Source organism: Canis lupus, chromosome 25, assembly GCF_048164855.1.
Source record: "Canis lupus baileyi chromosome 25, mCanLup2.hap1, whole genome shotgun sequence".
In the NCBI taxonomy this organism is placed as follows: Eukaryota; Metazoa; Chordata; class Mammalia; order Carnivora; family Canidae; genus Canis; species Canis lupus.
Window position 1 is genome coordinate 38,419,015 of NC_132862.1, and position 22,435 is coordinate 38,441,449.

A 22,435-nucleotide genomic window follows, 5' to 3' on the forward strand; every position below is an offset into this window, starting at 1 on the left:
AAAAAAGAGATTGAACATATAAAAATTGTAATATAGGGGTGCCTGGGTGGCTCAATGGTTGAGCATCTGCCTTCAGCTCAGGGCGTGATCCCGGGGTACCAGAATCAAGTCTCACATCAGGCTCCCCAGTGGGGAGCCTGCTTCTTCCTCTGCCTATGTCTCTGCCTCTCCATTTCTGTGTCTCTCATGAACAAATAAAATCTTTTTTAAAAATTGTAATATAAAACAAAAATATAAGGAGTGGCATATTCTAGTATACAGTGATTTACCAAATGAGTTGTAGTCCTAAGTGCCATGTATTTAAGGCATGAATCCGTAATACACAGGGCCATGAGTTCAGTGTGGTCTGAGATGACCTTAGAGAAGGAAACATTTGAGCTGGGTTTCCGAGAATGGGTAGGAAGAATTTCACTTGGTAGAGGAGCAGTCAGAAAGGGTGTTCCACACAAAGGGTTGGCATGAGCTAAGGTCTAGAGACAAAAGACATAAGATATGTTTGGGCAAAAACTAGCAGATCAGTTTTAGCTGTAGCCAAGAAATGGAAGCTTTACTTAGAAATATAGTTTAGAAGATGGACCTTGAGTCTTAGACTTAGGGACTGACTGACTGGTCCTATGGTGAGTAGTCATTTGGGGGTCACTGTTTTCTGAGCAGGACCTGAAGGAAAAGTATTCTGGTGGAGGGTGGCTGGGAGCCTGAGGCTGCACGAGAGATCAGGTAGGAGTCATGGCAGGAGTTCAAGGGCAACTGCTTGAAGGTCTTAGCTGCAAATGTAGCACAGAATGCAAAGGATGGGGGGTGGGGGTGACAGTGGCAAGAACTGTTGGAAAGGAGGGATGTCCAGGGAACCAAGGATAGGGAGGAGACAAAGACACCTTTAGGCTTTTGAATGTGATTGAGTGATTTGGAGAATGAGCCCCATAAATGTATTTAAAAGAAGAAGAAAGAAGAAAAGAAGAAGAAAGAAAAGAAAGAAGAAAGAAAAGAAAGAAGAAAGAAGAAGAAGAAGCCGCCAAGAGAAGGGGGAAAGTCGTGTTTTTGTAAATACAGAGTTTGGAATGGTATGCAATACCAAACGAAGAATGCCCTGCCAGGAAGTAAGAAATGCAGAACCGAAACTTGAGAAGTTAGGATTAAAGATGAAGATGTGTTTGTCTTTGGCATGAAGATTCTATTAAGGTGCAGGAGAGGAGATGTGGTTTCCAGGGAGGCGGTGTAGCAAGCACAGTAGAGGGTCAAGGCCGAATCCTGGAGATCGGCCGCACTTAGGACCCAGAAAAAAGCCCTCAGTAAATGAGAAAAAGAAAAGTCCGTGCGATCTATTCAGATTCTAGCCGGCCACCCCTTGCCAGTCAAAGCAAGCCCAGAAAGTGAGAGTAAATGTTTAGGAACTTTTGTAGCCTGTGATTTGGTATTTTGCAAAAGTATTGGTTCCAAACAAATGGGAAATTTAAAAAACTGGTCTACACCACCAATGGAGAGCAGTGCAGGGCTCGAGAGTAAGAGGACTGAAAGACCTGCTCTTAGGTTTATGCCTAAGAGAACAGAAACTGTATGTTCCCGGGACGCCTGGGTGGCTCAGCAGTTGAGCATCTGCCTTTAGCTCAGAGTGTGATCCTGGGCCCGGGACCGAGTCCCACATCAGGCTCCCTGCATGGAGCCTGCTTCTCCCTCCGCCTGTGTCTCTGCCTCTCTGTGTGTGTCTCTCATGAATAAATAAATAAAATCTTTAAAAAAAATAAATAAAACTATATGTTCCCACGTAAACTTGGACATGAATGCTCCTTAGCAGCATTACTCTGTAATACCCAAGAAGTGGAAACGACCTGAATCTCCATCAGCTGCTGAATGGAAGCATAGCCTAACAGAGAGGAGTTGAATCACTATTATACACTTGAAACTGATAGAACATTGCTTATGTGTCAACTATACTAAAAAAAATTTTTTTTTTAAATAAAGCATTGGTAGGTGCTTCAACATAAATGAACCTTGGAAACATTATGCTAGGGGCTCCTGGGTGGCTTTGTGGGTTAGGCATCTGCCTTCAGCTCAGGTCTTGATCTCAGGGTCCTGGGATTGAGCCCCACATCCAGCTTCCTGCTCTGTGGGGAGCCTGCTCCTCCCTGTCTTCCCTGCTCATGTTCTCTTTCTCTATCTCTGTTGCTATCTCTGTATCCCTCAAATAAATAAATAAATAAAATCTTTTAGAAAAAAGAAAAAAATTATGCTAAGTGAAGAAGACCAGACACAAAAGTCCACGTATGACAGGACTCCACTTATATGCAATCCCCAGAATAGGCAGTCTGGATAGACATAAAGTAACCCCAGGAGCTCCCAGGGTCTGGGGACAGGAGCAAATGGAGAGTAGTGACTGGGAAACAGGTATGCGGTTTCTTTTGGGGAGCTGGAAACGTTCTGAAATTAAGTAGTGGGATGTTTCACAACCTTGTGAATATACCAAACACCACTAAATTCTACACTTTGAAATGGTGAATTTGATGGTATGGGAATTATACCTCAATAGAAAAAAAAAAAAACACAGGAGAGCAGGTGAGTAAAGCAGGGAGGAAGAAAAGGCCTCGATTTGAGCATAAAGGAAGGACGATGAAGCCAAAACATGATTCCATATGTCAGCAATTCAGCAGTTCCCCAAGTGTAGTCCAAGAACCCCTAGGTTTGCTGCATCGACATTTGCTCTGATGGTACAAAAGCAATGGTTGTAACTTCTGGTGCCTGACCGTGAATCAAGGCAGGAGCACCGCACCACACAAGCAGTATTCTTCAGTGCTGCACACTCTTAGTTCCCCCCAAAAAGGCCATGTTCACTTAAGACTGTCCTTGATGGGGGTGCCTGGGTGGCTCAGTCAGTTGAACGTCTGCCTTCAGCTCAGGTTATGATCCTGGGGTCCTGGGATAGAGGCCCACCTCAGGCTCCCTGCTCAGTGGGGAGTCTGCTTCTCCCTCACCCTCTCCCCTCCCTTCTGTTCATGCTCACTTGCTCTCTCTCTCTCTCTCTCTTTCTCTCAAATAAACAAAAAGAATCTTAAAAAAAAAAAAAAGTCCTTGGGGGACACCTGGGTGGCTCAGCAGTTGGGCATCTGCCTTTGGCCCAGAGTGTGATCCTAGAGTCCCCAGGATCGAGACCCACATCAGGCTCCTTGCGGGGTGCCTGCTTCTCCCTCTGCCTATGTTTCTGCCTCTCTCTCTGTGTCTCTCATGAATAAATAAAATCTTTAAAAAAAAAAAGTCCTTGATGAAGCATTACTTTATTAAATCTCAGCCCTTGAATACAGTCTTTTTCACATTCTGTTTGAAGAAATGAGAAGTCTGCACAAAGCACTTCTACATACTGAAGGGCAGTGGCTGTCTGGAGGCAAAGCTCTTGTGCTGTGTTTGAGCTGCGTGTTGAACGAATAGCTTCTTTTTTCATTGAACACCATTTTTTACTTGAAATAATGACTGACAGGCCAACCGTGGCTGTTTAGACTTGGGCATTTGGCAGATCGTTTCTCGAAAATGTACAAAGTGAGTCTCTCACTTCAAGCAAAATAACTGACAGTATTTGTAGTCAGTACTAAAATTCAGGCTTTCAAGTGAAAATTTGAATTTGGGAAAACTTGTATCTGTTACCAAGAGATTGACAACTTCTTGGTATATAAAGACTTTGCTGCTAAAAATTAGTGGTGATATTAAGATATAGGATGGGAGGTTGGGGCATGCACCTGGGTGGCTCAGTAGGTTAAGCATCTACCTCTGGCTTAGGTCATGATCTCAGGGTCCTGGGATTGAACCCCAAGTCAGGCTCCCTGTTCAGCGGGAAGTCTGCTTCTCCCTCTCTCTCTGTCTCTCTCTCTCAAATACATACATACATACATATGTAAATAAATCTTTTTTTTTTTTTTTAAGAAACAGGATTTTTTTTTTTTTTTTTTTTTGTATCGTATTCTAACGACATAGGTCAGTATCTGGAAGATCTGCTTAACTCAGTGAACTAATATTTTCCAAATGACCAATGCATGGTGTTAGAAAAATCATGCCTGGGTGAAAGATCCATTTGAAGCACACAAGAGGCCCGTAGATTTTAATGTAACAGCAGAAAGTTCACTAATATGGTTGGCAGGTCCTGCATTGCAACTAACCTTTAAGAAACTACTTACTTGTCCAGTTTCAGTATAGTATCAAAGAATAATATTCAAAACGATCTGAAAAGACTATTAAGGTTCTCTTTCCAACTGTATATCTGTGTGAAGCCAGATTTTCTTCATATGTTTTAATCAAAACAACATATTAACAGACTAAATGCAGAAGCAGATTTGAGAACCCAGCTATCTATTTAGCCAAAGGCCAGAAATTTGTAAAAATGTAGGGGATCCCTGGGTGGCGCAGCGGTTTGGCGCCTGCCTTTGGCCCAGGGCGCGATCCTGGAGACCCGGGATCGAATCCCACGTTGGGCTCCTGGTGCATGGAGCCTGTTTCTATCTCTGCCTCTCTCTCTCTCTCCCTCTCTGTGTGTGACTATCATAAATAAATACAAAAAAAAAAAAAAAAAGAAATTTGTAAAAATGTAAAAACAGTGCCATTCTTCTCATTAAATGGTTTGCTTTATTTGTTTGTTTTGGAAAATATAGTTGTTTTTATTAAAAGTATGTTATTTACATATGATGTCATCAGTTTACTGTTTTTAAATGAATTAGTAATTAAGTTTTTCTTAGTTTTGTTTTCTAACACAGTAGATATTGACAGATAGTATCTACACTAACATGTTGCTTGAGGTCCTCAGTAATTTTTAAGAGTCTAAAGTGGTCCTGAGACCAAAATGTTTGAACTCCACTGGTGTGCTATGTGGATTTTATGTCAGCACTTTGCATGGTGTTTGAGGTAGATTGTTTGTTTTTTTTTTTTTGACAAACCGGTATCAGTATCAGACTAAGCCAACACATACCAGTTCTGTCTAATTCTATCTTCTCCCGCACACTTGCCAAAAATGCTCTATTTTCTTTACACCAGGGTCATATGAACCACTGACTGATCAAATGGGGTCATATCCTATCCCTCCAGAGTCTAGAAATAGCTATAAAGGTTGAAAGGTCAAAGAAATTTATCAGACTGTAAATGTAAACACCTCATTTCTATTTCTTCAGATGAAACCTCAGAACGTGTAGGATTAATAAGTAATTTCACAACTATTATACAGAGAATAAGGAGTTCCATGAGTGATCTAGGTTGTGACAGATCCTAGTTTCTGACTCAGATGGCACTTAGGCCCTGGTAAATATCCAGGGACTGACTGGAGAATATAGCTGGATACTCCATGACTCCCTAAACCTCTGAGGAGGACCCAATTCTGTGAGCTTTAAGGTTCACATCATTTTGAATGCCCTAGTTTTTGCTGTTGGAATGTTCCCATTCTAGTCGGGGTTCTCAGGTTTAGCATGTGTATTAGATCATCACCCTGCATCTGCTAATAAGTTTCTGAAGGCCCTCCCCCCTTAAAAAATAATCAGAAGAAATAGTATAGCCAAACAAATGCTTACATGCTTCATAAACAGGATATTATTAGTGAGCGCCGAATAAACATTTGTCAAAGGAACAAATGAGCCAGCAATCCACCGGATATCTAGAAAATTAACTAGTTGCATGAAGCTATACATTTGTTTATAAAACAAACCTCTGCTTGTTTGGTGCTATTAAAGGAAAGACCATAACCCCCAGTTGACAAGCTCAGAATTTTATTCTTGGGACCTAGTACAGACCGCTGCCTTCCCTTAGGATTTTTATAGTAAAGCGATGCTTCTTAACCCAGGCCACACGTCACCATCCCTCAGACCTGTCAAATCAGACTCACAGGTGGGTGAGTGAGTGAGGAGGTGCTTTGTTGGCTTTTAAAGATTCTTCACTAAAAAAAAAAAAAAAAAAAAAAAAAAAAAAAAAAAAACAAAGATTCTTCAGGTGACTACAGCCATTATATTAAGCATTGGCTCCCATGAAAAAGCGTTAAGACCCAGAAACAGCTTGTAGGACAACACCCTCCCCAAAGCAGCACATCCCTGAAGAGCAGCCAGGCCCCAAAGCCTGCTGAGCTGAGCGGCAGCCAAGAGTAAGGTTTGATGTTTACACACTCAAAAATCAGCTCTGGGTTGTCCCAGCAACTCGCCCAGCACGATTCCTTCTTCCTCTCTGCGGCTTCATTCCCAGCTTTGCTATTCTGTGTGATAATCCTCTGTTTGGGTCACCTGGCCTGCCGTGTTTTTATTTTTCTGCTGGTCACTCCATCTTGTGTGTTTACCTGTGTGCACCAATACTTCACTTACCTGTATGGAACTCAGTGGTCCCCACCACACACACACGCACACACACACCCCAACATATACCTGAAAACAGGTGAAAGAGGGTTTGAGTGGCCAGGAGAGATGTCACCAGGCCTATGCACTGAGTCTATAAGGAAAGCACCTAAGACTTGCTCTTAGATCTTTTTTTTTTTTTTTTAAATACCTTTAAAACATGGTTATGGTTTCTAAGGCCTGCAATAAATTAGAAACAGGGAAAGGAAGTGTTCTTGGCAGGCACTCTGAAAAAGCTCGAAGTGACTCCTGATCCCTGAATAATAAGGAAAGGGGCATAAAAGCTCTAAAGAATGGATACGAGAACTCAGAATGCAGGGCAGTAGACGGCCTATGAGGGTCAGCGCAAACAGTTAACACACCTTGATAGGTCATGACTGTACTCTAATGATGGCCCACATCACCAAGAAAATGTTAAATTATGTTTGACTTGAGGCAGAGTAATGTGTTGTGTTTTTTATTTGGGGGTTTTTTGTCTTTTAATTTTAAGCATTCTAAATGGCTTTAGGGCTTCCATTTAGTTAAACCTCTTTTTTTTTAAGATTTTATGTATTTATTTATTCATGAGAGACACAGAGAGGCAGAGACATAGGCAGAGGGAGACGCAGGCTCCATGCAGAGATTCCGTTGCAGATTCAACCCTGGATCTGGGATCGCTCTGGGATCACGCACTGAGTGGAAGGCAGACGCTCAACTGCTGAGCCACCCAGGCTCCCCATTTGGTTAAAGTTCTTAGCACCTAAAGAGGTAAACTCTTGGCTACCTGAACTTATTTATCAGTACTCTAGATATTTAAAATCTACCCTATTTATTGCTTCTATTCATTTTACCCCTGTTCCTAAAACATTAAAAAGCAGGGTGCCTGGGTGGCTCAGTTAGTTAAGTTTCTGCCTACGGCTCAGGTCCTGGGATCTCAGGGTCCTGGGATCGAGCCTGGGGTTGTCAGGAGCTCCCTGCTCAGTGGGAAGCCTGCTTCTCCTTCTTCCTCTGCCCTCCCCACTTTGCACCCCTTCATGTGAGCACATGCTCGCACTCTCTCTCTAATAAATAAGTAAAATCTTTAAAATAAAAAGCAAAAGATTTAAGGCAATTAGACCCCATTCTATACTTTCTAGTATCTAGCTCTGGTTCTTAGCAAAACTTGCTGCTAACCTGGTGCTCTGTCCCTGCCAAATTTCTGCCCATGTGATATGTAATGAAACTCAATCCTGTTTCTTCACTCATTCATCTGACTGTGAAAGGGTCATAAGTGTCTCCCTCTCCCTTGAGCTAGTAATCGTATATCACTTCATCTCAGCTAGCAAGAAAATAAACCCTGACATGCTACCTCCTCACTCATCCTATACTCTACAAACAGAATACCGGGCATACAGTAGACTTTAACAAATGTGTCGAATGAATGAGCCAGTGATGCACAGAATGTCTGTAAAATTAACTACTTGCATGAAGCTGTAAGCTTGATAAAGAGCCTAGTCCTTGATGAGAACAGCAATCCAAGAACATCAGCAGATCCTGGCACCAAGATCAAATAGTTGATACACTATTACATGGGAAAAAAAAAAAAAACAGGATAAGTTGTGTTTTGTAAGTACCCAGGATAAGTACCCCGCTATGTTGTTAAGTTAAAAGAGAAAAAGCATGGGAAAACAGACTAGCAGGACATAGGCCAATATATAACATGGTTATCCATTTTCTTGTTCACTTGATAAATAATTAAGCACTTTCTCTGTGTATAACACTTTCCTGAGCAGTGCAGAGTTAGCCAAGCTCACCACCATGCTGCCCATGAAAAACTAACTGCAATCTATAATTTGACGGCAAGAATTGCACCAACTGTAAACCATGAGCAACTCAAGAATGCTAATTATGCAATGATAGGGTAGATGAAATGTCCTTCCAGAAAGACACAGGGATTCCAATTCATTGCACACACACTCCTGCCATAGAAGTGTTGCTGAGCACATTAGCCAGACTTCTTGATGGAACACTGAATTCGGACGTGTAGTAAAACCATGGAACATGCCAGTTGTAGTTTGAGGAATACCCAATCTTTAGTGACCCCTTTAATTCAGCAAGCCGCCTTTCACCATGCATAATCAGTTTATGGCCTCACCAGAGATCCCTTATAGTTCAGGCATGGCCCTGGGACCATACTTGGAATCAAGCTTCAGCTTTAGATGACATTTTTCCAGGATACTCACAAGGACTCCTAGCACAGTTGATGCCCAGACCTCAGTATGTGAGGAGTATGCAACTGTGTATGCAGTCAGGAATACAACTTGGCAGCCCGACATTAATTTATGTATGTCCTCTTAATAATCTTAAAATAAGCCGATCTTACTCTGCTAACATGACAGGTGATGAAATCATAATGGATCATTAAGATGTAAAATAGTGTCTTTGGTCAGAATTGGGCACTCTTAAGTCCTTGAGTCATTTAGAAAAACGCAAGAGAGGGATGCCTGTATGGCTCAGCGGTTGAGTGTCTGCTTTCGGCTCAGGGTGTAATCCCAGGTCCTGGGATCAAGTCCCACATCAGGCTACCTATGAGGAGCCTGCTTCTCCCTCTGCCTGTGTCTCTGTGCCTCTCTCTATCTCTCATGAATAAATAAATCTTTAAAAAAAAAATGCAAGAGAAAAAGCCAAGCAATATTTAGTAGGGCCATAAGGGAAACCTAGTCTTAGAACCCAGTTTTGTATTGCCTCCATATACAATTCATATCTCCAGTTTTAAATTTGTATTTGAAAGAGACTTCTGATTCTTAGGAATGCTCTTCTCTGTCGCCGTCCATATAATGTACGTATTTTCCACTCTGGGCTGCATTTCATGCCAGTTAAACTTCTAAGACAAAACCAGAAGAGCATCAGGCATGGGTAACACTCTACTGATTTCTCTCCCCTCTAGGTTACCCCTTGGCTTTGTTTTTTCGGCGTTACCTTTTCTTCAAGGACAGCTACCTCATCCACCTCTTCCACACCTTCACAGGCCTCTCAATCGCTTATTTTAACTTTGGTGAGTGAATTAGCAGTGGCACCACGATTGGAGGGAAACCCAGGAAAGAGCAGACTTGAACAGAATTTCCGGAGAGAATTTGCTGGATAGGGAAGTTAGGATGTTCTGCTTGCAAAAAAAAAAAAAAAAAAAAAATGTTTGTATGCACAGGAACAGAGCTTAATTTTCCTCTTCAGTACATCCGATCATTCCGATAACATTTTGAGAGTGGCTACCTTGGGCTGACTCCATCATTTTCTCTGCTGGGGCTGTCACTGGATGACATGCAAGTAGCCTTCTTCGGGAGCATCCCTTTAGCTCAAACATTCAAAAATACAGTAACTCCCTGACAGTCCCTTATATTTATACAATTCATTTCCTTCCCTACCTCCAAAACACAAGTCTCTTTTTCAAAAAGACCTTATACCAAGGTTTCTTCTTTAAGTATTCTCTTTGTGTTTAGAAGTTTCAGAAAGGGTGGGAATGCAAAACAACAAAAACAACAACAAAAATCCCCAACAACCACAAGCTAAGCTGTGCTCTCTTCCCTCTGCATGCAGGAAATCAACTCTACCACTCCCTGCTATGTGTTGTGCTTCAGTTCCTCATCCTTCGACTCATGGGCCGCACCATCACTGCCGTCCTCACTACCTATTGCTTCCAGATGGTAAACGCGCTGCTCCCTCAGCAGCTCAGATCACAGCTGACAGCACTTTGGGGTGGGGGAAGGTCGGGAGGAAGGTGGCAGAGAGAAAGCAAGCTAGGAGATCCAGTTTCTAGTCCTTTCTCCCAGCATCACTTTAGCAGCACGACTTCAGGTAGGTCACTTTTCACGGGTGCCAGGTGGCTCCCTGCAGATGGTATTGGTGATATTCACCTGCCTCCAGGGAAGGGTGCCAGCTAACCCTTTACACAGGATTGTGGCCACTCGGGGTCTTTGTTTCTGACCAGGATTGGCCCAGCTAGCTGGCCATGAGTGGTGTCACTTAAAGGCAAGGAAGGAAATGAGCCACAGACTCTAAGCTCTGAATTCTCTGTTAAGCCCTCATTTTGCTGAGAAGCCTTGAGCACGTCTCTTCCCCTCTACAGGTTCGCTTTCTTCCATTTATAGGAACTTAAAGCCTTTAAAGAGGAGAGCAGGAGAACGGAAAAAATGAAAGAATACAGTAGATTTCAGAGCAGGGAGAAAATAAAGAAACCCTAGCAAGTGGTAGAATAAACTCCACCCCCCCTCGTAGGCCTACCTTCTTGCTGGATATTATTACACAGCCACTGGCAACTATGATATCAAGTGGACAATGCCGCACTGTGTCCTGACCTTGAAGCTGATTGGTGAGTGGTGGCTCGCTGCCTTTCCCTTTTACACTTAGGCTCCTCCCTGTCCCACCATAAACTTACTCTGTGTGTCCTGTGCCCCGCCCCCTTATGCTCCTGGCTATACTCAGCCCACAGGCCACATCCTCAGTGTCCTCCCTCTGCTCTACCCACACCTTCTCTCTCTGCTCAGGTTTGGCTGTTGACTACTTTGACGGAGGGAAGGATCTGGTAAGTATCCTCCACAGAGAGGTTAAGGAATGTAGCCAGAGGGAAGGAGAAAAAGGTTCCTACTACCAAAAGACTGGACCCCAAGGCCAGGAGCAGAGTCTCTCCCTCATCCCCAGCCTATGTGAGTTCTGTTTCAGATAGCACTGAGCAAGGATCAACAAATCTAATTTCCCCAGATCCAGCTCATGCACAAAGTCCAGAGATCAGTGCCAGCATGGCATTTGGAAGAGCAGCAGCCAGCTGTTGCTAAATTACCCTCACCCCCCACCCCGCCCCGCCACTGCCCAGCGCATACTCATTCCAACGTGAAGCAAATGACTTTTCTCCCTATTGTGCCCTCAAAGAGACAGCTGTTTAAAGAACCCCGGTTCAGTGGGGCACAAGGGTGGGGAACACACAAACTGGCTCTTGTGGGGAGATGCAAGGCTATCCTGAACCATTCATTCTCTTCTCGGCATAGAATTCCTTGTCCTCTGAGCAACAGAAATATGCCATACGGGGTGTCCCTTCCCTGCTGGAAGTTGCTGGTTTCTCCTACTTCTATGGGGCCTTCTTGGTAGGGCCCCAGTTCTCAATGAACCACTACATGAAGCTGGTGCAGGGACAGCTGACTGACATACCAGGGAAGATACCAAACAGGTAAATGCCCCTCTTGGTCAAGACCTCTGTGTAGGTGTCTCACCCAATACAAAGCCACTTCAAGGTGACTTCCGGAAGGCCAGTCCCAGCTGGCCCCCCACGTGTCTTTCAGCATAGTCCTGGCTCATAGTCTGTGCCTCGTCGTCCCTGGGCCATCTGCTGTCATGGGCACTCTGTACCTGCTCATCACAGGCAGTGGGCCTTTTTTAACCTCGACTACTTCCAGCCACCCATTCTGACCCTGTAGCACAAACATAAGACTTCACTCTGATGCCACAGTATTTTGCCCAGTCATGTCCATGCCTTTAAAACCCATTTTCTCAGTTAAAAAAAAAAAAATTAATATATAAAAATGTGTATCTGTATATCACAGTAGCAAATTGAAGTTATCAGAAAAAACCCTTTCCTGAGAAGTTGTCTAGCCTGTGTGGAAGCATGGATTCAGAGTAGGAAGGCGCAGATTCAGAATTGGTCACTTCCTGGCCTCTGCATTGGCCTTTCTGTCCCAGTGTGGACCGGGAAGGCCAACAAGGCCGTGAGACCTGTAGCATCCCCGAGGGGAAGCTCCCCAGACTCCAGCACACTGTTCCCTTGCCTGTGAATGGCAGGGTTTTGCATTCACCATTCCTCAAAGCCAGCCACATAAAGCTTCTTCCCTGACACTGAGTATCGGCTTTGGACAGAGAGCTACTTGTCCCATTCCAGGCGGGTAGCCACTCTGAAACACTCCTCTCCGTAAATTAAGGTCAGAAGGTAGAGGGACCAGCCTCTGCCTGTCGTGACCCTGCTCATTCCTTTCCAGCACCATACCTGCTCTCAAGCGCCTGGGCCTGGGCCTCGTCTACCTAGTGGGCTACACTCTACTTAGCCCCCACATCACAGAAGACTATCTCCTCACTGAAGACTATGAAGTGAGTGGTTACTAACACAGCAGCAGGTTGACTGCATCAGAGCTAGAAATGGACAGGCCAGGATCCCTGTAGATAGCCAAGAAGTGGGTAATACCATCTACAATTGCATGTTGGTTTTGCTCTAGATCTGTGAGAGTTGGCGTCCATGCCAGCCGGGCCGGGACATGCTCATCAGCCAGCATTGAACGACCTTCGCGGGCACAGGGCTGTGCCAGGTGCACTTTTAGCACCCCTTACCTCCCTCAGGAGCAGCTCTTAGCTTGATTTATTACAGCCAGTGACTCCTTGGAGCCTAGTAGCTTCCGGTCCTCTCCAGCCTGTTTTCTTCTCTTGATAGATTGGGGGCTTCTAGGGAATTCAAAAACCAAGGGAGGGGGAAGTGCTGGCTTTTGCTCCTGCCCAGCTGAAAGGCTTGCAGCAGTTCCCTACGCACTCTGGGTAGGTTTGCCTCTTAAATTAACATTGACCATGGATTTATAAAAGTTCCTCAATACTTGGTCTCCTGAATGCTCGATGCTTTAGAAGAGTTAGGGACAGCTCTGTTTCTGGGACTCTACAAAGGAAAAGGTGAATGGATGTTCACTGGGTTCCCTGTGTGTTCCTTGTAGCCTGTTAGAAGGGCAGCCCAGCAGACTGTCAGGTGCAGTAGTCAGCAGCACGTTTGGAAAGGAAGAGCATTGAGGGAAATTTGCCTTGCCCAGGTAGTCGCCCTAACGTGTGTGTGTTCTTTTTTCTCCGAAGAACCACAGTTTCTGGTTCCGCTGCATGTACATGCTGCTCTGGGGCAAGTTTGTGCTGTACAAGTATGTCACCTGTTGGCTGGTTACAGTAAGTAGAAAAGACGAAATAGGGTCCTCATTCAGCAAGCCGTGGAGCATGGTGGGGAGGAGAATAGCTAGAAGGCTAACAGAGTGGCTCCTTCCCTTAGGAAGGAGTGTGCATTTTGACAGGGCTGGGCTTCAATGACTTCGATGAACGCGGAAAGGCAAAGTGGGATGCCTGTGCCAACATGAAGGTGTGGCTCTTTGAAACAACCCCCCGCTTCACAGGCACCATCGCCTCATTCAACATCAACACCAATGCCTGGGTGGCCCGGTAAGCCACTGGAGGGGAGGTCTGGGCCCCAGCTCCTTCATTCAGCCGCTTTCCCAGATTTAAGGGCACAGATGTACCATCCATCTTTTACCACTTTGGGTAGAACCTCCAGTCATCCACACACACGTACTTAGTTTTATCCACACTCCCATCTCCCCAAAACCCATTCCTGTCATATTTGCAAGACACAAGCAAGACCCGGAAGTGCCTTGAGTTTTGTTTTTGGTTTTTAGAGAGTGGGAGGGAGAGATGGTGAGGGGCAGAGGGAGGAGAATCTGAAGCAGGCTCCATGCCCAGCTCAGAGCCCGATGCAGGGCTCCATCTCATGACCCTGAGATCATGACCTGAGCTGAAATCAAGTCGTACACTCAACCGACCAAGCCACCCAGGCACCCCAGAAGTGCCTCGAGTTTTAATCTCATTTCTGCCACTGGTTTTATGTTCCCCATTGCCGTTGACATCTTTGTGCCCAACACACAAGTGTAAGCGGCACAAGAGCTGGTCTGTCCTGCTCACCCCTGTAGGCACAAGTATGCAGCAGGTGCTCAGGCACCTGTTGACGAAGTGGCTTGCCCAGGCTCACCCAGCTAAGCTTGGGGTCTGTTTTCTGTGTCTGAACTGAGTGGTAACTTCACCTATGTTCATCTCTAAAACTAATCCGATGGTGCTGCCTCCTTTACCCCAAGCAGGAGCCAGTCGCCACCACTGCACACCTCAGGGCACTAGGAACCTAGAGGCGAGATGGTGGCGGTGCAGACTGGTCTGAGGCTCATCTCCCCCCCCCCCCCCCCCAACTCTTTACTCTAGTTATTTCTTCAAACGACTCAAGTTCCTTGGAAATAAAGAACTATCCCAGGGACTCTCATTGCTCTTCTTGGCCCTCTGGCATGGACTACACTCAGGATACCTGGTCTGCTTCCAGATGGAATTCCTCATTGTTATTGTGGAAAGACAGGTAGGCCTGAAGGGTGGTGGGTGAACAGGGAACATGAGAAGGGGGAGGACACTGATGACCTCTCCCTTTGCTCCCCAGGCTGCCCGCCTAATTCAGGAGAGCCCAACCCTGAGCAACCTGGCTTCCATTACTGTCCTGCAACCTTTCTACTACTTGGTGCAGCAGACCATCCACTGGCTCTTCATGGGTTACTCGATGACTGCCTTCTGCCTCTTCACATGGGACAAATGGTTTAAGGTAAACAAGGGCCTGTTGGCAAGGATGGGTAGGGGAAGAATCGCTGAAACCTCAGGACGTAAGGGCTGGTGTCTGCCCCGTGTCTACCTCGGTGGCCTGTATCTCTCCACAGGTGTATAAGTCCATCTATTTTCTCGGCCACGTCTTCTTCTTGAGCCTACTCTTTATATTGCCTTATGTTCACAAAGCAATGGTGCCAAGGAAAGAAAAGTTAAAGAAAATGGGATAATCTATTCCCCTGGTAAGTAAACATCCCTGTAGCCAAGTTACAGAATAGAGCAATAGATTGGCGGTGGGAGGCAGGGACTACTGGACATTTGGAGTGAATCTCAAGTTGGCCTGGCTTCTAGGAAACACAGCATGGGGCACGGACTACTCAACTTGGGCTTGCCAGGAAACAGCTGGAAGAGCTGGAGACCAGGGACTAGAAGGAGTGATTCTGACCAGCCTGCCAATCAAGTATCTTTCTCTTGCAGGTGGCCTAGAGCAGGGCTGGTGCAGAAATGACTCGTATCCCTTTCCACAGCACTCCTTCGCCTCAGAGCACAGAGAACAGAGAAGCCAGGGAGTGGGAAGACATGGTACTCCTAGCTGTGCCTCTGCTGCCAGCCAACTCTTCATCTGGGGCCAAAGGGGAGACTCTCGTGGGAGGAGTAGAGGGCCCATGTCTCCCCTCTGGGCTCCCCCATGCACGTTGCCTTATCTCTCCCCCTCTAGCCAGGAATCTGTTGTGTTTTTCTTCTGCCAATTTACTATGATTGTATATGTGCCGCTACCACCACCCCCCCCATGGGGGGGAGGGGAAGGTGTCAGGCCCCACCTGCTCCACTTTTTCTACCTTGGAACTGTACCAGATAAAATCACTTCTCTTTGTTCAGTTTTTCACTGCTAGCATTCCTGGATGCTTTCTTACACACAGCCCTCCAGGCTCACTATAGCTGAAATAAGCAGGGCTCTCTCCTTGATCTCCCAGAAGTTTGGAGTCAGAGCCTACCTGCAAAGCCTGGAACCAAACTGCAAACACTGTAACCTCACGTCTTTTTTCCTGAAGCCTGAGGACAACAACCAGTTTACACCATTAGATACTGCTAATTTTAGAAATTCTTGCAAACAACCGGGTTTATAAGAACAGTATTTATACGATGAACCAGCAGCAAATATACAGCCTCGCCTCCCCGAGCCCCCCAGTCTGGGTGCAGGAAGGTCCCCTCCAAGCAGTGAGCTGAAAGCGGGGTCGAGGGATGCCATGGCCAATCTCTGTCCCAGAACAAGACACTACTGTCAGATGACCCCCCAGACTTCTTCAAAGGCTGTGGTGAGTTTTGCGCAGGTGAGGGCTGCAGAAAGGGGGTAGTTGCTGATGGACACCATCTTCTCTGTATATTCCACACTGACCTAAAGAGAGAAAGAGTTGTGTCTGCTGACTGTGACAAGTTCGGCCGTTCTTTGGGACAAGAAAAACACAGTTGAGCTAGTATGTCACAGAACTGTTGAACATCAAATTTGTACAGAGGATGAAGAAGGTCCTGACTTTCCCTGTCACATACATGCCGGCAGCCCTCAAAAGATACAGCCTGGGGCAGGATGTAAAGGCCCCATTTGTCTTCCAGCTGTGTTCTCACCCTCTATTTCCCAAGGTCATCAAAATGCCAGCTGTTCTGAGTATGGTATACTAAGCCTCTGCTCCATGAAGAACCCAAGAGTTGAACCCAGACCTTACCTGGCCATGGGCAAAAGCCCCCACCACAAAAACAATAGGGTCGCTGCTGGGCACCAATTCTCGTACATCACTAACGACTGGGATGGAAAAAGATGTGCCAATCTTCATACATCCAACCGGAAAGTGATCTGACACTGGATTCTTAATTACCTGAAGAAAGAAGGGGGGAGGGGGGGGAGATCAGCCCCAGAAATGATCTCAGAACCCTACCGCCAGCCAACCAGTAGGTGCCTATACCTCACCTTCAGGAGTTTTTGGGGGCCATCAGCTGCTCGAACACTCAGCTTGTGTAAAAGCTGAACTGGGTGGGGAGGTCAAGGGGGAGAGAGAAGAGAGTTCAGAGCTAGGTGGAGACCCTATTTCTTCTGCCCAGAAATCTAACCAGGAAAATCCATAGTTCAGGTAGTTCAGGTGGGCTCTATGTGTCCTTTACATCCACACTTGGTCCTAAAATGTTACGAGCAAGCAAATTGTTGAGCATATGACTAGGTGGATGACAAAGGGAGTCCCTCTCCCTTCTTCACTCAGCCAGGAAGCCATGCAAGTCTTACCCATGCCCCTGGAAAGACAATGAAGAGCCTTTGTTCTGGTATCAAACATGTTCCCCACTCCCCCCACTCAGGAAGTTCATGTTTCATTTAACCCTTGTCCTCTTCCTCCCTTCTTCTCTACTACCAAGTTCATTCTGAACTTTAGTCCTAATGATCTCACCCATGAGGCCACAGAAACGGTCAAAGGTTCTGGGAATTCGAGTCTGGGGGTTCACTTCAATCAGCACATTCTTCTGTGTGTGGATATAGACCTGTAGCAAGCCAGCTCGGTTCAGGGGACTGTCCATGAGCATCAGTAAACTCTGAGGGAGGCAGAAACCATGGCACAGTTCAGCACACTGCTGCCTGGTCTTCTGCTCAAAGGCTCAGGGGGTTGTAAGTTCTGTCCCTGGAGTTACCTGGTGAGCTATGTCCGGTCTCACTTCCCCAGGGTCCCGTCCATTCTTCAACAACACAGACTTGTGCTTGTCACAGTTTAGTAGCTCATACGTTTTCCCTACCTTAAGAAAAGAGAACATGACAGAGAGCAACATAACCCTTTATCTCAATTAGTGGTTCTCAAAGTGTGGTCCCCAGACCAGCATCATCATCATAATCATCATCTGGAAACTTGTTAGTCAAATTCTCAAGTCTTCTCTAGATCTTCTCATTAGGAACTGGGGGGGTGGGACCCATCAAGCCCTTCAGGGAGTTACTGTGTGGCCGCTGACCCTTTCTCCCTTTCCACCATAACTGATCTTAGAAAAGGAAAGGAGGACACAGCCTGTTTATAGATTTCACATGATCTAAACTCCTGCAAGGCAAAGGAAACCAAAAAACAAAAAGGCAACCTCATGAATGGGAGCAAGTATTTGCAAATGACATATCCAAAATATATAAAGATATGCAAATGACATCCAATAAGGGCTTAATATCCAAAACACATGCATAACTCAGCACCCAAAAAACAAACAGTCTGCTTAAAAAATAGGCAGAGGACCTGAATGGACATTTTTCTGAGAAAAACCCACAGATAGATGGCCAACAGACACAAGAAAAGATGCTCAACGTCACTAATCAGGGAAATGCAAATCAGAACCACAATGAGATATGACTCACCAGCCAGAATGGCTAGTATCAAAGACAAAAACTAAATGCTGATGATGTGGAGAAAAGTGGTGCACTGTTGGTGGGAATGTAAGTTGGTGGACAACCAATTTACCAAACCACTGTGGAAAACAATGGAAGTTCCTCAAACACTTAAAAATATAAATACCATACAACCCAGGAGTTCCACTACCAGTATTTACCCAAAGAAAAAAATATTAATTTAAAAAGACCTATGCAACCCTGTATTTTAATTACAGCGTTAATTTACAATAGCCAAGATTAGAAGCAACCCAAACCCAGGTGGTTCTTGATAGATGCAAACTGCCTTGTAAACTGCAAGTTCCTCAAGTATCAAGCATAAAGCCAGAAATAATCCTAGAGTAACAGGGACATGAATTGAGTGAGGAATATTATCCTGGCAACTCTGTACTTGAAAAGACACTAGATAGGGCAGCCCGGGTGGCTCAGCAGTTTAGCGCCACCTTCAGCCCAGGGCGTGATTCTGGAGACACCGGATCGAGTCCCACGTGGGGCTCCCTGCATGGAGCCTGCTTCTCCCTCTGCCTGTGTCTGCCTCTCTCTCTCTCTCATAAATAAAAACTTAAAAAAAAAAAAAAAAAGTAAAGAAAAGAAAACACACTAGCCAGAAGTGCGATACTAAAGATCTGGCCCAATACATCTACAGCAGCTAAAAGAAATAATTGCAGGGATCCCTGGGTGGTGCAGCGGTTTGGCGCCTGCCTTTGGCCCAGGGCGCGATCCTGGAGACCCGGGATCGAATCCCACGTCAGGCTCCCGGTGCATGGAGCCTGCTTCTCCCTCTGCCTGTGTCTCTGCGCCTGTCTCTCTCTCTCTGTGACTATCATAAATAAATAAAAATTTAAAAAAATTTAAAAAAAAAAAAGAAATAATTGCAAATTGCAATCTGGACTCATAAGGAGCATTAAAATGATCAGTAAAAAGTCTTAAAAACATACCATTAAATATTAATACAAGGTTTGAAAGGCTATGTTTCTATGAATCAGAACATTTGCATGTCTGGCAACAGCTTGAGATCTAGAACTCCACAAAGTTTGGGGGCAGAGGCATGTAGATTTTGAAACTAAGTGAAATGACAAGCATGTCAGAGAGTAAGCACAGGGAAAAAACAAAGGACCAAGAACCACCTCCATGAGACTATTATCAAAGAAAAAGAATCTCTTGAATAGAACATCTAGTTTCTATTCATTAGTAAGTTATAACTAGGGCTTTTGTTCTTTTAACGAAATAGAGTAGAAAACTGAATACTTTACATGTAGTAATGGTAGTTAGTGATTTATGAAATTTTTGGTATCTTATTGTTGCATGTGTGTACTTGCTCATGACATAATTTTTTCATTGTGGTTTGTGTTAATAAGCTTGAAAACTATTAACTAATCAGAGAATGAATACTATGTGTATTCATTTTCTGTAACAGGTATTGGAGATATAAGAACTTATAAAACTTTATTCTCTGCCTTCATGGAGCCTTCTAGTGGAGCGACAAATGGTAAACAAGCACCTGAAACTACAACCAAATTGTGATAAACATTTTGAAAGAAAAGTAGATGGTTCATTAAAGGATGAACAGGAAGGCCTGGTTTACACCAGGAAGAGAGTCACTTCTATGAGGAGATATTTAAACTAATTAATTAAAGAATGAAGAGCAATAACAGATTCAGTAATTATTAAATGAATGAACATTAAGTAGGAATTAATGAATCAAAGAGAGGAGTAAAGGAGACTCAGAGAACACTATGTGTAATGGTCTTAAGATATCAGAGAACATAGTGCTTCCAAAAGAGCTGAACAAAAGCCAATGAGGCTGGAATATAAGGAATAAATGGGAGAGAGAAGGCTCTGTGAGGCTAGCAGAACAAGAGACGCCAGCAAAGGCAGGTAAGAGAAAACAGTATAGACTGCCGCCAGCTATGAATTCAGTCATCCCTGGAGTACCATTAATGACAATGTGACCTAAATCCTTCCACCATGCTCTAAGAATTTTAATTTGGCCATGACGTTTTCTTTTTCTTTTTTTTTTAAAGATTTTATTTATTCATGACAGACACAGAGAGAGAGAGAGAGGCAGAGACACAGGCAGAGGGAGAAGCAGGCTCCATGCAGGGAGCCTGACATGGGACTCGATCCCAGGTCTCCAGGATCACACCCCAGGGCTGAAGGCGACGCTAAACCGCTGGGCCACTGGGGCTGCCCGACCATGACGTTTTCAATTTTTTTTTTTATAGACTGTATGAGTGGGGTGTGGAAGGGTTTGGGGCAGAGGGAGAGAGAATCTTAAACAGGCTCCACGCTCGGTGTGGAGCCAGATATGGGGCTTGGTCTCACAACCCTGAGATCATGACCTAAGCCACCCAGGTGCCCCCATTTCAATTTAATAAGGAACCTATAATCGGGATCCCTGGGTGGCGCAGCGGTTTGGCGCCTGCCTTTGGCCCAGGGCGCGATCCTGGAGATCCAGGATCGAATCCCACGTCAGGCTCCCGGTGCATGGAGCCTGCTTCTCCCTCTGCCTATGCCTCTGCCTCTCTCTCTCTCTCTCTGTGACTATCATAAATAAATTAAAAAAAAAAAATAAGGAACCTATAATCAACAGTAATCATTCCAAGTGACAGATGTTATTCTGAACCCTTTACTGATCACCTCCTTTCATCCCCTCAACAACCCAGTATGATAGGTACTATAATCCCCATGGACTATATGAAGAAGCAAAGTGGTTACCTGACATTCAGAATTAACAGACTGGAAAGACAGCAAGTGATTAAGTGAAGGATGACTATCAGATCCTATAATTAAGTTAGAAATATAAATTACTTTTTAAAAAAAATGAAAAGGGGCTTTCTAGTCCCTTTTTAATAGCTTAATAGAGTAACTGGTTGAGGAAGCTGAAATGGAAAAGAATCACACTATATTACTATCAAAATAATTTCAAAGCACTTTCAAAGTATTAACCCCCACTATACAAACTGCAAACTTGTTTTCTCAATCAAGATCATTTAAAATAAGTATAGGGATCCCTGGGTGGCGCAGCGGTTTGGCGCCTGCCTTTGGCCCAGGGCGCAATCCTGGAGACCCGGGATCGAGTCCCACGTCGGGCTCCCGGTACATGGAGCCTGCTTCTCCCTCTGCTTGTGTCTCTGCCTCTGTCTCTCTCTGTGTGTGACTATCATAAATAAACTTTAAAAATTTAAAAAAAATAAAATAAGTATAAAAGCCAAGATAAAACCCAAGTATGACTTATAAACTAGGGCTATTTCTTCTAGGTCTACTAGAGAGAGAGAGACTGTGAACATCGCAGTTTTAAGATAGGAATTTGCTGGATTTATTCGGGAAAACAGCCGAATGATGTTTAAAAATAACTTGTAAAAGTATCAAAGGATAATCTGATCCAGTGTTTCGAAGTGGATAGTAACATAAAGGAAGCCGACAACAAACGCAGGTTAACGAATTAAAACACAAAGTCCTGACGGATAATGAGGCTGAGCTACAGTAACTACCTTTCTCCTTTGCTCAAAATCTTGGTTTAGACTATGGGATAACGCCATGGACATGCCTCCCCTCCCCTCAGATGCCTCTCTATCGCAGAATCCCAGTAAATCAATTGGTGGTCAGGACGTGACAGCTGCAGTGGGATTCAAGGACAGAAGGGACTCCTGGGTGGCACAGCGGTTGGATGTCTGCCTTCCGCTCAGGGCGTAGTCCCGGGTCCGCGGATCGAGTCCCTCATGGGGCTCCCTGCGAGGAAATTGCTTCTTCCTTTGCCTGTATCTTTGCCTCTCTGCTTCTCTCTCTCTCTCTCTCGAATAAATTAAAATCTTAAAAATGAAAAGAGCAGAAAAAAACGAGTGACGCCAACCTAGGATGTTAAATCAAGAGCCTACTAGGCCACTTTTCCTCCAAAAGATCGTTTCCCCTCTCTGCCTCTCCATCGTCTCATCTCTCGGGGTCCCATCCTATCCATCTAGTATTTCTCCACTTCCTCGTCCCAAGCTACCTTGACCGTCTCCAGACTGGCCCCTTCCAACACCACAATGAGCCTTCGCCCTCCGATCTTGTTTCCCGCCCCAAGTCGGGGCCGCTTGGGAACCACAGCATCCCAGCCCTCTTCTGGCTCCCCACCACGCCGCTCACGAGGTTGGAATCCGCCACTGGGCGCAGCCATCTTGCAACCAGACCGGAAATTGTGCGAAGCGCCTTAGATTAAACCTCGCGCTAGCCCTACTCTCAAATTTCCTTCCGGCTGCCATTTTGAAAGTGGGCACCTGGCAATGTCAGCTGCTAGCAGTCTGGCGCTACTGAAGCCTCTCTGGAAGGGCAGAGTTCC

General features: G+C 45.1%; 2 protein-coding genes across 2 annotated transcripts in view; one reads left to right on the forward strand and one right to left on the reverse strand.

The window, feature by feature from the left end:
• LPCAT3 (lysophosphatidylcholine acyltransferase 3) overlaps nt 1-15,600 on the forward strand; it is a 40,518-nt gene extending 24,918 nt beyond the window's left edge. Inside the window, exons 2-13 of the mRNA XM_072799214.1 lie at nt 9,247-9,354; nt 9,894-10,000; nt 10,572-10,665; nt 10,841-10,878; nt 11,339-11,517; nt 12,320-12,428; nt 13,170-13,256; nt 13,357-13,523; nt 14,331-14,478; nt 14,557-14,715; nt 14,828-14,956; nt 15,192-15,600. Coding sequence (XP_072655315.1) covers nt 9,247-9,354; nt 9,894-10,000; nt 10,572-10,665; nt 10,841-10,878; nt 11,339-11,517; nt 12,320-12,428; nt 13,170-13,256; nt 13,357-13,523; nt 14,331-14,478; nt 14,557-14,715; nt 14,828-14,944 — 1,313 coding nt within the window. The 3' untranslated portion in view covers nt 14,945-14,956; nt 15,192-15,600. The remainder of the gene's footprint in view (nt 1-9,246; nt 9,355-9,893; nt 10,001-10,571; nt 10,666-10,840; nt 10,879-11,338; nt 11,518-12,319; nt 12,429-13,169; nt 13,257-13,356; nt 13,524-14,330; nt 14,479-14,556; nt 14,716-14,827; nt 14,957-15,191) is intronic.
• A 234-nt stretch (nt 15,601-15,834) lies between these two features.
• EMG1 (EMG1 N1-specific pseudouridine methyltransferase) lies at nt 15,835-22,306 on the reverse strand. Its single transcript, XM_072799242.1, has 6 exons — nt 22,106-22,306; nt 17,385-17,486; nt 17,147-17,288; nt 16,678-16,736; nt 16,436-16,585; nt 15,835-16,110 (listed from the first exon to the last, which is right to left on the reverse strand). Exons 1-6 carry the CDS (start codon nt 22,271-22,273, stop codon nt 15,997-15,999), a joined length of 735 nt encoding a protein of 244 aa, XP_072655343.1. The 5' UTR covers nt 22,274-22,306; the 3' UTR covers nt 15,835-15,996.
• Between the last annotated feature and the right edge of the window lie 129 nt (nt 22,307-22,435).

Excerpts from the sequence above, each read along its gene's own strand:
- EMG1 (XM_072799242.1), bottom strand. The coding sequence starts at position 22,273 with ATGGCTGCGCCCAGTGGCGGATTCCAACCTCGTGAGCGGCGTGGTGGG. Across the intron at positions 17,487-22,105 it reads CCAGTCTGGAGACGGTCAAG|GTAGGGAAAACGTATGAGCT; the intron begins GTAGCTTGGGAC and ends TCTTTTCTTAAG. Across the intron at positions 17,289-17,384 it reads GACCGGACATAGCTCACCAG|AGTTTACTGATGCTCATGGA; the intron begins GTAACTCCAGGG and ends TGCCTCCCTCAG.